The sequence below is a fragment of the Helicoverpa zea genome, chromosome 14 (genome assembly GCF_022581195.2).
Source record: "Helicoverpa zea isolate HzStark_Cry1AcR chromosome 14, ilHelZeax1.1, whole genome shotgun sequence".
NCBI classification, from domain to species: Eukaryota; Metazoa; Arthropoda; class Insecta; order Lepidoptera; family Noctuidae; genus Helicoverpa; species Helicoverpa zea.
Genome location: NC_061465.1, coordinates 7,632,908 through 7,648,050, shown reverse-complemented (window position 1 = coordinate 7,648,050; position 15,143 = coordinate 7,632,908). Strand labels below are relative to the sequence as shown.

Here is a 15,143-nt window from a genome sequence, read left to right as displayed (position 1 = left end):
GTACCCAGTAACGCCGCTTAATTTTTTTCTTTTTTAACGAAAGTAAGAGTGCAATCGCAATTAACTAGTCATCCTCCATGATGCATGTTTTCACGTGGCTCCAGGGGGAGGACACTCCGTACATTTTGACAGCTAAGTAAACGAAGAGTCGCCACCTTTTATTTGGCCCGGAAACTATTTACTATCTAAAAGATACCTTAAATTACCAACAGATGGCACTACACTATAATCGATTTTGTTTGTTAATATAAAATTATTTATGCAATATTAATTAGAGAAAAGTATGAGGAAAATATTAGACACTTTAAAAAAAGATATAATAGGCGAATAAATTAAATACGGTTTAAAAAAGCACAAATATCAAATTTCATCTAAAAAGACCTGGTGTGAGTATTCCAAGTAACTTAACAAAACCGATCATAATAATATCAATATGGCGGTTTTTTGCATTCCGCATACACGCGTAAATAAAAAGTAATATATAATAATTATTTGTTTTCCTTCGACCTTTTACTATATTAACGATGACATTTTCTATTAGGGTAAGTAGCACCATGTAACTATAACGATAACCAATGTTATAGTTATATGGTGCTACTTACCCTAATAGAAAATGTTATGAATATGATGCATAATTATAATATTTTTATAGCTATAGTTATGTAGGTAGTTCGGGGCCAATTTAGAGAAAGATGGCGCATTGTCAAATTGGGTTGCAAGAATAACACGTGAGTGGGCTCTCTTTTCCCTATATATTACTTTACTCTTTGAGTGGCTCTATACGTACTGGCCATGTAAATTCAGAATGAAAAAAACCGAATGTGTGCGCTAGTGTCACGGAATCCCGAATAGGAATTCCTGATCAGGAAACCGTATCCGGATACCGGATGTGTGCTGCCGGCCTTATACAACCGCGCTGATACCTAAAAATATTTTCTGGTTAGCAATTCCCTGAGATTTCAGAGAACCTATGCCGCCGGTAGTTAATTTATTTTTCATGATAAATAATTAAACATTGAAGTGGGCTATAAATAAATAAAACATAGATAATTCCGGATAATTCATGAAATAAAATATTAATTAAAAATATTGTAAAATAAAGTTGCACTACACCACAGACTGCTCCCATAACACAACTCAACACAGAATAGTTTATTGGAAATAAAAAAACTAATAATTTGACTCTATGGTGATAAAAAAAATAACATAACCTAAGTTTATCGAGCTCGATTTATGAAGTTTTATGATAATAAAATCAGATACTTGATATTTTACCATTAAAATAGCACTAAGATAAAATAAATATGAATCAAGCGGAAGTGTCTAAATTAGTTTCGAAGCTGCGTATACCGGTTCCACCGAGACATCGGAACCTAAGATGTCCTAAGGGTCCTGAAGGAAGGATAGATAAATTACGTAAAACCGTCACAGGTTTAATCAAATTTGAGAGAATTGAGTTAAACTATAACAGAGCGGATGAAGCACGCCAATATGCCGAAAGAGTACGTTTACAGAAGCCAATCATTCATAACCATAAATTATTTAATTGTTGTACCAAATTGCAAAATTGTTTTATATGTGTTTTGTAATATTTTTTCTTGTATTTTAGCTTATATCGGAAGCCATACGCAATGGAGACTGCCACAAACCTACAATGGACACAGCAGATTTTTGGCTACTGGAAAAAGAACTTATTCACAAGCTGTTCAAAGTACTAGTGCCAAGATATGAGAACACAAATTTATCATTTACTAGACTGTATCAGGCACCAAAGCCTCAAGTTGCCAGACGACTTGAAAAGGTTGTTTTAGAACTCAGAGGAAACCCTTACCCAGACCTTTTGAACAGGAACACAAATAATAAGCTTTTGATACAAAATGTATTACTTGACGCAGCAAAGAATGATTATAGACAGTCAAAAGTCAGTGAGATAGCTAAAAACATTGGTAAAGGCCAAAATACTCCAAAAGTAAAAAGTAGTACAGCTGAACCAGAAATTGAGAGCCCTAAAACCAGCTAAAATGTAGTAATGAATTTTGTTGTAAGCCTTTGTAATGTAGAAATGTTAAATATAAACTTTAAACAGCAAAGGTATTTTAATTTATAGTTCATGTACTTAACTTTTCTGTGAGACGTTACATCAAAAAAATATATATGCATTATGTAAATATGTATAAATGCTTTATATTATGTTATGTGAGGTTTCTAAGTTAAGCTGGCTTTTCACTAAGGAATATAATATATATTTTATTGCTCGTCATCATTTAACATTGTGCTATACATATATAACATTCCAAACTAGAAATATTTTTTCAACATGACAGGTGATAAAATATTATATTTCAGGATGTAATAAATACTATATTATAAACCATAGTGAAAAGCCAGCTTTAAACAAATATTTTTGTACTCATGAAATTAATTCATAGGTCAATGATAAAAGTTAAGATGAAAATGTCACTGATTGTCAAGTAATATTTGTAGGTACTTAGATCATAACAATACGATATTACTGCAGTACTCCAGTAAGTACATATTTACTTTATAACACAGTTATGTTACAAAAACCAAAGTTTGTTGGTGTTTGTGTGTACATTTATTACTGCGTAAAAGGCTGAATGGATTCTGATGAAACTTAATAGCAACGTAGCTTATACCCGATGCTTATACCACACTTTATCCGGGTGGGAGAAGTAGTTCTCTTATGAAGCGGGTGCAAGGGCTGGCGGGAGCTAGTTTGTCAATAGTAATTGAGTAGCTAATCTCATTATCCCCAAGATGTCATGCGTTCCGTAGAAACTACAAAAACTGCTGGTAGCGGGAATTTCAAAAAATATTTTTTTAATTTAACATTCGTTATGCTGCGTGATCTTATCGATTGCGACTGATGTGCGAGTCCGACTCATACTCGTCAGGTTTTTACACTTAGGTAGGTACCTACCCTCTTTTACTTTTGAGATCATACCTTCACTTTATGTAGCTCTTTTCATTTCAACTTCATACTCTTAAAACTTTTGGTAAGTAGGTGTTCCAGTCGGATGCAAATAGTTCAGTTGTAAAAATAAGTTGACAAAAGGTGCCAGACAGACCCCATGGAATGTCCACTAAAAGTTTGTTCAGTGGGTCGTCTTAGTTAATCCATGCAAAATAACAAATATAATACGGCAGGGTTTACCACCCCGCGGCGGCGCGGCGCCACCTACCTATGACGCTGATGTGTTAAGCCCACTCTACAATCAGCCCGCGGACCGCGCGCGGAGGGCGGGAAAGGGCGCGAACGCCAAGTGTGGAGCTATTTCGCATATTCTTCGAGCTTCGAAACGCATTTCGCGGATATTGCGCGCGGTCTGCGGGCTAAGTGTAGAGCGGGCTTTAGGTTTATTCCATTCCAGCGAGATGCGAGACTCCAGACGGCTGTATTTTTTTATTGTCATGACAACAATAAAAAATCGAAGATGACAACACTTTACACTTATGTTTACACTAGACGAGATGAAGGCTGATTTACATTGAGTCAGTAACTGACGTCAGTGTAGGCGCCGAAAACTGACGCGTGCTATTTACACGAAGTCAGTGTGGTGTCAGTGTCTCGTCAGTAGTACTGTACTGACTTCAAATCAATTTACACGATGGCAGTGCCGGGTCAGCACTGACTTGTCAGTGGACTGACGTCAGTTACTGACTCAATGTAAATCAGCCATTACACTAGACATGGGCAAAATGTGTCATTGAAAAGAAAAGATAGATATGCATCTTTCAATCACTGGGATATGAATCACTCTTTCATATCTTTATATCAGTAGCTCAGTATAACTCAGTAGCTCGTTTAAACTCGCAACTCGTGTGCGGCTCACTCATTCAAATAGATCATTCAGATATAGTGATAGGTTGGTTGTTGTTTGCATCTTTCTGATATATTGATTGAGCGGTTGCGATTGAACAACTTTTTTCTAATTAAAAAAAAATACTATTCTTATGACTGTAGGTACAACCTACTTCTTTTATGTTAATTAGTTCAATGAATAGTCAATCGCAATCTAGTATTGAGTATAAGCATTAGTTTAGTAAGTATTAGAAAATAAAAATAGAAATAGCCTTCTGATTTCCTTTCATACTTTACACAGGCTTAGGACTGTCTACCTACGAAATTATTTACGTGAAAATTAAATTTTAGTTCAAAATGTGTATTTCGAGTCAAAACATGTTTGTTCGGTAGGCGGTAAGTTTTCAATACATTTGACAAGATTATAATACCGAAATATTCACTAAGGACAAACAATTATAAGCCTTATGAGTGAGCAATAGAGTTAACAACTTATTATTGGGTGTCAACTTATTGTGGTCAAAGTAACGACATTCGTAATCGTATGGGTGCGAGCGAGACGGCTCGCTTGACGTTCAACCAATGGCGCGCGACGAAGCTATCCGACGCCACAGATCAGTTAGTACCCGACGCGATGACCGACGAGTGAGTGAGGTGTAAAGAAAGATATATACTGAACTACTGACACATTCGGATATGTAAAGATATGAAGAGTGATTGATTCAAATGGAATGATTCATATCATTTGTATCTATCACTCCTGAGTTACCCATCTCTACATTACACTCGAGATGACAAGGACAAGAACAGCTGATTTATGATGGCTATGTTATTTATTTATTTAAGGTTTTTGTTTCATTTATTGTTTTTAGAGATAGTGAGAGAGAGAGTAAGTTGTTATCGTCATGCAGTAATAAAACAATAACTGTGGAGTAGTTTCAATATAAAGTTAGATTGTAGGTAAGTACTTAGTATCATCAAGATTGAGTCCGTATCGGACACATTACTGGCGGACAATAATTGTTTTTGCAATATCAGTAAATTGATAACACGTGGAAGTCTAGTAGTTCATAAAATATTTTTTTTAATCGACGACACCGAAGCTATGTCGAAAATAGTAGTAATTGGATCTTGCAGTGTGGATTTTACCACGTATGTTATTATTGTCTTCTAATATCTCAATATATTCTATTATACCTACCTATTACCATCTTATACTGATTAATTATATAACTCTATGATCAATCCTAAGTAACGATTTTAATTTCCCAGAAAGATTCTATTATGTAGTTGTCAAATTTTAAAATATCTACTTGGTATTCTTACCTACCTACCTTGTTAGCATATTTATAAATGAATTTAATAATCTTAGATATGCACCAAGGCTTCCTAACCCCGGAGAGACACTCATTGGAACTAAATTTACAACTAGCTATGGAGGAAAGGGAGCCAATCAATGTGTGGCCGCTGCAAAATTGGGAGGAAACTCTTTCATGATATGTAGGGTGAGACTCACCAATTCAATTGTTCAAATTGTTAATTACTACTTTATGAATTTGTTTAACCAAACTTAATTCTTCTTCTAACCTATAAAGTAAAGATAATCAATTAGTATTTATATTTCACATTCAGCTTGGACTTGACCAATGGGGTGAAAAATACAAGAAAAACTTTGATCAACTAGGAGTTGACACTACTTACGTAGCATTAACTCCTGACGTAACAACAGGCATTGCTCAAATATCAGTTGCTGACAATGGAGAGAACCAAATAGTGATAGTGCCTGGAGCCAATAGTTACCTTAGTAAAGACGATGTTAAAAATGCTGAACAGTTGATAACAAATGCTGATATTCTCATTGGACAGTTGGAAACACCATTGGAAACTACCTTGGAAGCTTTCAAATTGAACAAAGGAGTAAGTTTTACCAGAATTTGCCTAGCCTGTTTAGATATATGAACATACCTCCTTTCATTGTTTATATTTATTTACACAGATTAAGCTGCTAAATGCAGCACCAGCTAGAAGAGGTATAGAGGAAATACTGCTTTACTGCACAATACTTTGTGTCAATGAACCTGAGGCTGCTTTACTGACCAATACTGATGTCAGTCTAAAGTAAATACTTACTCAATCAAAATATTATTTATTGCATCTTATTTATTTGCAGGAGTAGGTATGTTAATATTTCTGTTATTTTTCAGAAACGCTGTGGCTGTATTAAAGAAATTACTGGAAACTGGCTGTGAATCAGTTATTATTACTTTGGGACCTGATGGAGCTGTTTATATGTCTAAACATGATCAGGAACCAATACATATTATTTGTGATAACGTTACACCAGTGGATACAACAGTAGGTTTAGATAAGGTACTTGGCAATAACATTATAACTGGGCAACCATTTCTGATTTTAATATTTTTTTACAGGGAGCAGGTGATGCATTTGTGGGTGCATTTGCAACATACTTGGTGACTCATAAGGACAAACCCATGCATCAAATAATTGGAGCAGCCTGTCATGTGGCCTCACTGTCTGTTACAAAGGAGGGCACACAAACAAGCTACCCATCAAAGTTTGATGCTTTCAAAAGGGTATATAAATACAAAAAGCTGTAATAAATAAAAACCTTTTTCATCTTAACCATTTATATTAATATTATCGAACAAACTAAAACTAAGAAGCTCTTATACATAGTTAGCAATAAAAAGCGATGGTATTGTATTCTATTAAATGTCCATAATCTACCTAAGTGCTAATATTTTATTTCTATCAATTAGACAAAGGCTAAGCCATTTTAGTAGTAAGTATTTATGACGGTTCCCCTGTATCATCATAATGTAGATGTGGGTACTTGTATAAAACTCACGACAATATGATAAAAAATCGCTCAATTCGGCTCATAAACGATCGACATATGGACGACCAAACAAAATACATCCGAATTGAATACAATTTGTGAAGTTGGCTAAAAATAATAAATCGGTTATTTAGACAATTATATAGGTATTTGAAAAACGTAGTATTTATCAAGGTACGTTTTTGCACACTACTACTTATTAGTTTGGGGGTAGATTAAGAAAAACCGAACTTAACGAGACAAGAGTACGCGCTGATAAGTAGGTAGGTACATCGATCAATAAACAAGCGAATTTATCGGTTATCGGTAATATCTCGATAACAAGACGGGAATATTTCATTCCGCTTGTGTAACCGCAGCTTTAAGACACCTGGCAACCCTACACGTTTGTCATGTCAATGTCATTGACCGAAAAGGCATATCGTTATCGATAAATAACTTTCAACAAACTATTATTATAACTTGGAAACAGCATATTATCTAATCAAATACCGTAAAATGAGGCTACTTTGCTCCATGAAGGTAAATATGCTCCAAATTTAAAAAAAGATTATTTCGATTAAATCTCTTAATATACGGAGATGTTTAAAAATTTTTGAACGCGTCCGATATATGTTTTATAAGATTGGCAACACTGAATAAGCACTTCCGGTTTTTGACATTTCTTTTCTTCGTTAGCAGCCATTAACAACAGACGAGCGATTCTTAAAAAAAAAAATAGTCTGCAAAATCCACCTTCATCGACGAATATACTCAGATATTTGAGGTAAGGAGAGTTTAATGTAAGTAGGTATGTAATTAGCTAACAATTTCAACTAATATTTAGAAAATATGTGCATTAATTTGGATTTCTAACCTCTTTTACTTTCTTGTGCCTACTTTGCGCCATGTTTGGGGATATTTTGCTCCTGGAGCAAAGTTACAATTGAAATTGCGTTTGAATACTTGCTAATAGTAACTGTCACATAGCTCATACTAAATTCAAATAGTTTTTTTTTTTTTTATAGGAAAATGCCTCGGAATTATGTAAGGAAAATGCCTAAAAGAAATTATAAAAATTATTCACAAGAGGCTCTTCGAGATTGTCTAGCAGCAATAGAAAATAAAGAATTAACGCAAAGGAAGGCTAGTGAAATATATAGGATTCCACGAAGGACTATTATAAACCAAATTAGGCTCTTACGACGCAACGAAACACCAAGGCCGCCTGGAGCACCTACAACATTCACGGAGGAAGAAGAAAAAATTTTCGTATCGTGCATACAAAAATTGAGCGAGCATGGTTTTCCTCTTACAAGTTTCGATTTGCGTATTGTAATACAATCTTATCTGGACAAGATTGGGAGAAGAGTTCCCAAGTTTAAAAACAACTGCCCAGGCTTGGAATGGGTGTCGAGTTTTTTGAAAAGAAATGCTGAATTGTCACAGCGCCTCGCTGCTAATATAAAGCGCAGTAGAGCTGGCACTGATCGGGAAACTCTTTCAGATTATATTCAAAATTTAGCAGAGGTGTTAAAAGATGTTCCACCAGAAAATATTTGGAATTACGATGAGACGAATTTATGTGATGACCCTGGGCAAAAAAAGATTTTGACGAGAAGAGGCACCAAATACCCCGAAATTATAAGAGATACATCCAAAAGTTCTACATCGATCATGTTTGCTGGAAGTGCTGAAGGAGAATTACTTCCGCCATACGTCGTCTATAAATCTAAGCAGCTATGGAATACTTGGACAGAAAATGGGCCGAAAAATACTCGCTACAATTGTAGTCCTTCCGGATGGTTCGACATGAACATATTCAATGACTGGTTTTTCGCACTTGTACTGCCAAAGCTCAAAAAACAGGAAGGCCCTAAAGTCCTCATAGGCGACAATCTATCGTCACATATTTCGGTAGATGTTCTTAAAGCTTGCAAAGAAAATAACATACGGTTCGTGTGTCTTCCTCCGAACAGCACCCACTTGACGCAACCACTCGATGTCGCCTTCTTTCATCCAATGAAAGTTGCATGGCGGAAAATTCTAACGACATGGAAGCAGTGCGAACAAGGCATACGGGAAAAAACTGTTCAAAAGAGCAGTTTTCCAGTCTTACTTAAAAAACTTCTTGCGGATTTAGAAGAAAATAGAAAAGAAAACTTAAAATCCGGTTTCAGGAAATGTGGGATTTATCCGACCAATGCAAATGCCTTATTAGAGAGATTGCCTAAACCTGTTGATAAGACTGCGGCAGAAAATTCTTTTTTGGAAACACTTCAAGCCAAGAGAGTGGAATGGACTGGAGGCGTTAACCCGAAAAGACGACGAACGAAACTCAACATAGTTCCGGGAAGAAGTGTCACGGAGCTGATAGACAGTTCACTGGCGGACAAAGAAAACGAGGAGCCATGTCTTGAAATGGAAGCCCAGGCCTCGACTTCAGAACCTCGTCGTACAAGAATTCATAGCGACAGTACATATGCCGAGAGTGAAATATCTCTTCATGACTCTTCAAACGATGAAACAATGAATGATATGCTGGAGACAATGTCAGAAGAAGAGACAACCGTAGACAATGCCAGGGAAAGTTCTAAAACAAAAAAATTTAAACCACTCATAAAGGCCGAAGGAGAATATGTAGCTTTCACATACGAAGGGGAAGTCTTCCCAGGCATCATCACGAAAATCAATGATAAAGGACCGTACATATCCTCAATGAAAAGGTCTCTCAAATATTGGAAATGGCCAAAACCAAAGGATGAGATCCAATACACTTGGAATGAAGTTCTTGGATGTATATCTGCACCGAAGAAAATTGGTCGACGTGAATTTTATACTGTTCCTGATCTCGATCAAATTTGGGGGACCTAAGATCTCAATAATTATTAAAAATATGATTGTTCATCCTCATAAGTTTTTTTAGAAGGTATTTTTAGTTCTTTTTTTTCACGTTTCTAATGTCTAGCGTTAGAAATTCTTATTTTTATGTTATTTCTAAAAGTTTACATGTTTCTAGAGATTTATGTAGCCTTTGGTGGTTTTGATAGTTTATTAGACTTAAGAGAAAATGATTCTAAGACTGATTTATCTGAAAGTACAAATAAAAAATGTTCCTTATGTTGTTTATTTTGAGTTTTATTTCATTCAAACTACATCAGTATGACGAGAAAGACTCAAAAGTTGATGCATCGCTATTTATTTTTGGAGCAATTTAACAGCTGAGGCTGTTAACTTTGTCCCTGTTTCTTAAATGTGCCTGTTTTAGTACAAGTTAAATGTAGGAGCAATGTTTCCGAAAGGGTGGGTAACATTGCTCCACTTTTAAATAAAAAAAAATAAAATAAATAAATTAAATAATTATGTTTGTCATTTTAAATATTGGATCCAGAAGGATCAATGAGTCATGTAAAATTTTCTGAAAAGCCGTATCAAAGAGGTATTTTGCGTGAGTAACACATATTAAATTTTGGAGCAAAAACCGGAGCAAAGTAACCTCATTTTACGGTACCTAATTTCAACAAGTACTTAAACTAAATATATTAAGAGACTTCTTGGCCGCTCAGACTAATGCCTTTTCCTCACTTTCAAATGAATAGAATATTAGGTAAGTAATACATGTACCCTACCAGAAAACAGGTACAAAATATTATGCCCAGAGCAGCTGTAACTTAACAAAATATTTATTCCAAAGATTTTAAAATATAGGTAGATAATTAATTAGTAACTAATTATAATTAAAATTAAGTCGTACAGTAATGTGAACCGACAATATATTTCAAGCATTTTTTCAGGAAAGCAATTTTATAATTTTCAAATATAGGAATGGTAGGTACCTAAATCTAGAGACACTTTTTCATAATTCGACAGTTGACTATAAAATACAGTACAAAACAAAGCTAAAGGTATCAAAATAATCTTGGTCCAACTTACTAATATTAGGTCCAAAGAGGATTGATGATCACACTGTGTGGAATTCATATTCCTCCCATTTTAACCTACATACTTTGAATAGGGTACAAGACACCAAAATTGAACCGAGATATTCAATAATAAAAACACGATCCATAGGCGTTTCCTAGCTAGACGATCAATAAAATTGCGCAATATTACTTATTGTGCACATTTAGTGACTGCAGATTCTACACAATCAATAAAGACCTACACCGTACATTGTTAACATTGAAGATTGCGCAATGATTTTTAGCGACAAAAAATCTTGTTGAGCAATCTTTTCTTGAAATATTGCACAATATTATTGTAAGTCGAGGGGCCGACTCAGTAAAATATACAAATAAAGAGTAAGCAAAATTGGTTCCGGTTGAACATTAGAAAAACATATTTGACACATTTTTTCTCTTTCACAAACTAATAAGTATAACAACTGAGATACAACGCAACTTCCATGTAACGTCAATGTTTCGTACCTACTATAATGAATACTGACGTCAAAAAGCCCCACTATCGAAGTTTATTTATATTGATGTAGTAATATGATGGGCAACCTAGACGATCAATTAAATTGCGCAATGTAATTGATCATCACCCTTAAAATTAACATCGGAGAAAGCCTAGGCCCAGAAGGAGAGCCTGGGAAGACTGGACAATCGAGCGAAATAACTTATTTGCGGTTGCGTTGTATCTAAGTTTTTTTTTTTTTTGTTAAAATACGATGCCCTTTTGTGATATAATTAAAGTTATAACTTTGTAGACACTAACTCTACTGCACTTATTTTGGGAAATATATTGAAGTTTGTGGGAATTACATATGTCTTCGATTTAACGCTTGTTGGTTACATTTTAATTTAATTTAAGTAGTGTAATTCTACACAAATCCGTCGAAACTGGCCAGACACAAATTTTTGATTATCTCTGAAGTTAGTAAGTTTCGTAAGAACTCATATAGTGGCCCTTAGGATTTTTAAGTTATTTCATCGTAAGATCTTAACAATAGTTACTTGCGCATTCAATATAAAATTGAGGCTGAAGCAAAAGTTAATACAAGGTCATTTGGATTGAAGAATGTAGATATCTGTCAGAGACAAGACGGATTTTAGGGCACGAACACACAGTATATGGAGAGAACGAAGTGTTATTCTTTTTTTCAGGTTTTTACAAGGAGAAATATGATGGGGTAGCTAGCTATATTATGCAAAATTAGATTTTCCATTATTCTGTTTTGGCCCACTTTATTTTAATTCTATTTCAACTAATATAGAATCCTTTTGGGGTCATGAAGTACTGATTTTGTAGTACAATGAAGACCTCACTTTTCATTCGTCATGGATTATATGATTTATTTTATTCCCGAATGAGCATAACATATTTTAATCGTGGAAAATGACGTCATAGGTACATAAGACTGTACGTACCTGTTTAATCAACCCCACTCGAATTGAATACCCTTTTTAAATTAGTTTTCCCTTTATACGAAAATAATGGAGAACTTATGTAGCAAAACCATGCTAGGCTGAATGCAATATAATCTTTTGTATCTTCTCTAGTTTCGAAAATTGTGTGAGTATAGCTTACCGTCAAAAAAAATATCCGGCGTGGGTGATTTCGTCGTATCTTTAGCTTTTCATGGCTGATTGGCTCCTGACTATCAAAAAAGTACCTGCCCGAGTGCATTTTCCAAAAACTAACGTTTTTGTATATTTTTTACTGGCAATCCTGGTTAAAAGGGGGACAAATTAGCCAAAAAACAACCCCCGTGGCAGACAGGCAAAAATAATTCTCATGGAGCGGCTTATGGGATGACGAATAGCCTAATGTAATATTTTAAGTACTTTTTACGCGTTCGAATGCAACAGTAAATCTAGGTAATACATACCAACTATTAACTATTTATGAGCCTTAATAAACTTTGAAATCAAAACTTACTTATCGTAAATCCGAATGCATTAGGTGAAACTAAAATTACGTTCCATTTTTCATAAATTTTTAGAATGTTGCCTCACTTAAATACAAAGAAAATTTTGGTAATTTTATCAAAACAATTATTTGAAAAACTGAAACTTCAAGAGCATTGCTTTTTGTCTATATTTATGAATTATTTATAATAATATGATGCCGATTGCGGAAACAGTTCTAGGTAGATGCCATTTTAAATAACGAAAGATATCATTTGATGTCTATTTAATTTTAAAAAATGTACTAAAATACTTCAATAATTAAATTGCAATTATATTTCATGATAATTATTGATAATACATATTATTATGTAATTTTGATCAATATTTCAGTCATTATCATAATGTTATGATGCTGATTATTTTGTTTTTAAAGAGAATTTGCCATATTCTGTCAAAATTCCAGACAGGATAGTTTTGAAGGATTTTTACTGTACAGGTGAAGCCTGTATTGGCTATGCAATTTTAATGGAGCAGTGATAATGTAATTAATTTTGTACACCACGTAGGTCCACAAAAGCAAGCTATTCAATTTAACAAAATGTAACTTCTAGATTAATTCTTCAGAAATTAATGCTCTTAGCATATTTCAATGGAGTTGTATCAACAAACAGTCTTTTAATCTACACATACCAATTAAGATTTAGGCACTAAGTTTTAAAATGTTGATGGCAGCAACTCATCTAGGGGTTTTGTTATGAATAATTGTGTATTATATATAATTATATACATATTTTGTATTCTGTCGAATAACTCAATGCAATACATATAGACTATCTAATTCACTCTCATTTACAATCTGTAAAAGCACTTTTAAGTCTTCTAAGCTTGTAATAAATTTAGGTGCACCTAAAAATTCAACAGATTTATCTTCTATTTCAATACAATATTTTAAATTCTTTGGACATGTAACGGATTTAGAACATGCACCCCCTTTAGTCTTTTTAAATACAACATGTGTTATATCATCTTTCAAAGCTAACAAGTTCCTTTCTTTGCTCTTGACATCATTATTAGAGTCACTATTTTCAGTATCAATATTTGTTACCGATACCTTTATTTCAGATTCTGTTACCTTGTTTTCTGCATCCATAACTTTAATTTCTGTTTCCTTTACCTCTGTTTGAGTAACAGATGCATTTTCATCTTTCTCTTTTGTCTCTTCTTCTTCTAGACTCGGTTCAATAATAGGTTTTGCAGGTAAATGTTCTTCAATTCCTTTTTGAAGAGCTTCATCAAGTATGGATGGGCTGTGGGGGTTTTCAACTTCGTCACATACATCTAACTTTGGCAAGATATCTTCACTGACAGCTACAGATTCTTCAACATTATTTAAGGTATCTTGAATAGTATTCAGTTGAGTGACATCTTCAATCAAATTACCCATGGTAGTATTATCAACCTCCATAGGTGTTGGGACCATGGTTTCACATGTTGTATTAGGCTTACCGAGGAGCATAGCTTCAACATCACTAGATTCTAAATTAGATTTAAATTCAAGGGTACTACTTTGGTCAATAGGCTTGCTTTCACTACTGTTATCATTCAGAATATCCATTATAGATGGAAAGTCATCAACTTTGCCCTCTGTAACTTCTGGTTTTTCCTCCACTTTTGTATCCGGTTTTTCATTGTACATGAGATCTTCCAACTCAGCAGCAATTCTATCATATACTTGGTCATCCTTTGGCTCATCTTTTTTAGGAAAATAGTCAATACACCAGTCTTCAGATGGAAGTATACTTTCATCAATTTCAGCCAATAAATCACACAACATTATTTTTATATTAAAATCATTATTGCAATTGTTACTAACCAAAGGATCCTCGAATACAATGCCATAATGTTTGAGGTTATTGTTAGTCTTCTGCTTTTCATTACTGTAATTGGAGTTTTTGTCTTTTAGTACAGGTTTTTTTAACCTATTGTTTTCCTTCAATATATTGGTAGCAATTGGCGATGATTCTCTTACTCTTGTCTTTTTTGTACTATCCTTTAATGAATTCTGATTGAATGTTTTTCTTTGAATAAGGACCATACCATTCTCATTACTTTTTAATCGGGACATTGAGTTTGGTGAAGTCATTTCAGTGTTGGGTTTTGATTTCGGTGTTGTACTGCTTTCATATTGAATTTTCACTTTCGTAAATTTACCAAGTATCTTGGCAAAGTCCATACGAGTAACAACAACTGCACACTCACGGCATTTTCCTTCTTTATATAAGCGTTCTAGGTTTTTTGGGAGCTTCAAAGCTTTCATTCTTCGACTTTCTCGTATTTTATTTGGAATCATTGTGGTAAAATATAACCTTTTGCACTGTTGTCTTATTTAACAAGTAATGTATAATGTGTAACCAAATTGATATTGGGCGCAGTCACATTTCCCGCGCAGAGAATAACACCACGAATACTAAACTTTTAACGACACATTTCGGTTTAGTGCAAAACATAACTTGAAAGCATTTAGATTAAATACTATTTATGAAAATACGCATTTGTATTTGTTTATAAAATGAAATATTTTAACAGAAGACACAGAGCACAATCAAATCCAACGCGAAAATGGCGT

At 34.2% G+C, this 15,143-nt stretch overlaps 4 protein-coding genes across 5 annotated transcripts; 3 read left to right on the top strand and 1 right to left on the bottom strand.

The window, feature by feature from the left end:
- The first annotated feature begins 1,169 nt into the window (after nt 1–1,169).
- On the top strand, nt 1,170–2,090 carry LOC124636534 (39S ribosomal protein L17, mitochondrial). Its single transcript, XM_047172662.1, has 2 exons — nt 1,170–1,502; nt 1,610–2,090. Exons 1-2 carry the CDS (start codon nt 1,305–1,307, stop codon nt 2,018–2,020), a joined length of 609 nt encoding a protein of 202 aa, XP_047028618.1. The 5' UTR covers nt 1,170–1,304; the 3' UTR covers nt 2,021–2,090.
- Nucleotides 2,091–4,617: 2,527 nt separating this feature from the next.
- Nucleotides 4,618–6,575, top strand: LOC124636155 (ribokinase-like). 2 transcript variants are annotated; one of them, XM_047172091.1, is made up of 6 exons: nt 4,618–4,783; nt 5,196–5,328; nt 5,456–5,740; nt 5,820–5,941; nt 6,028–6,178; nt 6,253–6,575. In XM_047172091.1, exons 2-6 carry the CDS (start codon nt 5,317–5,319, stop codon nt 6,439–6,441), a joined length of 759 nt encoding a protein of 252 aa, XP_047028047.1. In that variant the 5' UTR covers nt 4,618–4,783; nt 5,196–5,316; the 3' UTR covers nt 6,442–6,575. The 2 variants fall into 2 exon arrangements, with proteins under 2 accessions (XP_047028047.1, XP_047028046.1); XM_047172090.1 differs by lacking the exon at nt 4,618–4,783 and adding an exon at nt 4,790–4,975.
- Nucleotides 6,576–7,187: 612 nt separating this feature from the next.
- On the top strand, nt 7,188–9,791 carry LOC124636153 (MFS-type transporter clz9-like). The gene is made up of 2 exons (XM_047172088.1): nt 7,188–7,449; nt 7,691–9,791. The coding sequence occupies exon 2, from the start codon at nt 7,695–7,697 to the stop codon at nt 9,534–9,536; it is 1,842 nt and encodes a 613-aa protein (XP_047028044.1). The 5' UTR covers nt 7,188–7,449; nt 7,691–7,694; the 3' UTR covers nt 9,537–9,791.
- Nucleotides 9,792–10,329: 538 nt separating this feature from the next.
- On the bottom strand, nt 10,330–15,143 carry LOC124636154. The gene has a single exon (XM_047172089.1). The coding sequence runs from the start codon at nt 14,865–14,867 to the stop codon at nt 13,329–13,331; it is 1,539 nt and encodes a 512-aa protein (XP_047028045.1). The 5' UTR covers nt 14,868–15,143; the 3' UTR covers nt 10,330–13,328.

Bases quoted from the DNA above. Each gene is read 5' to 3' on its own strand.
- LOC124636534 (XM_047172662.1), top strand. From the start codon at position 1,305: ATGAATCAAGCGGAAGTGTCTAAATTAGTTTCGAAGCTGCGTATACCG. The intron at 1,503-1,609 runs GTACGTTTACAG...CTTGTATTTTAG, and splicing joins CACGCCAATATGCCGAAAGA to CTTATATCGGAAGCCATACG.
- LOC124636154 (XM_047172089.1), bottom strand. From the start codon at position 14,867: ATGATTCCAAATAAAATACGAGAAAGTCGAAGAATGAAAGCTTTGAAG.
- LOC124636153 (XM_047172088.1), top strand. From the start codon at position 7,695: ATGCCTCGGAATTATGTAAGGAAAATGCCTAAAAGAAATTATAAAAAT.
- LOC124636155 (XM_047172090.1), top strand. From the start codon at position 4,929: ATGTCGAAAATAGTAGTAATTGGATCTTGCAGTGTGGATTTTACCAC. The intron at 5,942-6,027 runs GTAAATACTTAC...GTTATTTTTCAG, and splicing joins AATACTGATGTCAGTCTAAA to AAACGCTGTGGCTGTATTAA. The intron at 6,179-6,252 runs GTAGGTTTAGAT...ATTTTTTTACAG, and splicing joins TTACACCAGTGGATACAACA to GGAGCAGGTGATGCATTTGT.